Raw genomic sequence first — 1,342 nt, 5'->3', positions numbered from 1 at the left:
TCCCCTCCCCCACCCCGTCTCCGGCCCAAGGGTTGGGCCCGTTGTGGTCACCGGCCAAGAAGGTGGGACCCGGTGGGGAAGGGACAAACGGCCGGACGTGGTTCCGCGCCTTCTCACACCCCTTTTCTATTTTAGGATTCGATAAAACTAATTAATCACCCCTTAATTAACGGCTCGGCCCTACTTTGCGGTTGACGAGTGGGGCCCGATCGGGCACCACAAAGTCCCCGGCGCCCGGTGCCGCCGCCTCAGTCCCTCGGTGGCTCCCGGTGCCTTCGGGTCCCTTCTTGAGGATGGAGTTGGGTTTCTTCTCCTTCCTCCTCCTCCTCTTCCTCTCCTTCGTCCCCCGGGAGGGTCTGGCAGGTAAGAGGGGGACAGGGTGGGGTCGTCTCCATCCTCCGTGGTCCCATCTCTGTCCAAAAATCCCTCAAAGTGGGTTTTTTTTGGAGATCTTTCTGGGTTTCTTGGGCCCACTGGAAGGTTCTCTTTGAAGAACTCCCAACCTGAGGTCCCCTTCCAGCCCCCTGCGAGAACGGCGGCACGGCGGTGGGGGAGGGATGCGTTTGCCCCCCCGGTTACAACGGGACCCGTTGCCAGACCCCGGACCCGGCCAAAAGTTGCCAAAACGGGGCCACCGCCGTGGGGACCAAGTGCTACTGCCCCCCGGGATTTCGGGGTCCCCTTTGTCAACACCCCGACCCCACCGGCGCCTGCCAGAACGGGGCCACGGCCTTTGGGACGGGGTGTATTTGCCCCCCGGGCTACCGGGGAGAAGTTTGCCAACACCCGGAGCCCCCCGATTCCTGCCTCAACGGGGGCACTTTGGTGGGGGCCACCTGTCGCTGCCCCCCGGCAACTTGGGGACCCCGCTGTGAGTGCACCACGGTGGCCACCGCCGCCGTCTCCACGCCAAGGTCTGACAGCACCTGGATCTTACGCCCCACGGGGACCCATTCCACCGTCCTGACCACCTGGGGAAGCAGCGAGGTGGCCACCGTGGTGACTACCAGCGCGGAGAGTAAGGCTACGGCAACGCCACGGGGAACCCGGGTAAGAAGTGCCGTGGTCACCACCCCGGAGAGGAACACCGTGGCCACGGTGGCAACCATCGTCCTGGAGAACAACGCCACGACCACGAGAAGCAACACCACGGCCACGGAAAGCCACACCGTGGCCACCACCCCAGAAAACCACATCGTGGCCACGGTAGCAACCACCGTCCTGGAGAGCAACACCACGACCATGAGAAGCAACACCATGGCCACAGAAAGACACACCGTGGCCACCACCCCAGAAAGTCACACCGTGGCCACGGTACTAACCACCCTCCTGGAGAGCAACA

At 63.6% G+C, this 1,342-nt stretch overlaps 1 protein-coding gene across 1 annotated transcript in view; it reads left to right on the top strand.

Moving 5' to 3' along the window:
* Nucleotides 1-293: 293 nt before the first annotated feature.
* The window catches only part of LOC106896299 (mucin-3B-like), a 16,433-nt gene continuing 15,384 nt past the window's right edge, over nt 294-1,342 (top strand). Inside the window, exons 1-2 of the mRNA XM_014956133.1 lie at nt 294-363; nt 521-1,314. Coding sequence (XP_014811619.1) covers nt 294-363; nt 521-1,314 — 864 coding nt within the window. The remainder of the gene's footprint in view (nt 364-520; nt 1,315-1,342) is intronic.

Source organism: Calidris pugnax, unplaced genomic scaffold (genome assembly GCF_001431845.1).
Source record: "Calidris pugnax isolate Ruff unplaced genomic scaffold, ASM143184v1 scaffold322, whole genome shotgun sequence".
NCBI classification, from domain to species: domain Eukaryota; kingdom Metazoa; phylum Chordata; class Aves; order Charadriiformes; family Scolopacidae; genus Calidris; species Calidris pugnax.
Note: the sequence above shows the minus strand (reverse complement) of the source record. Positions and strands in the feature narration are given on the sequence as shown.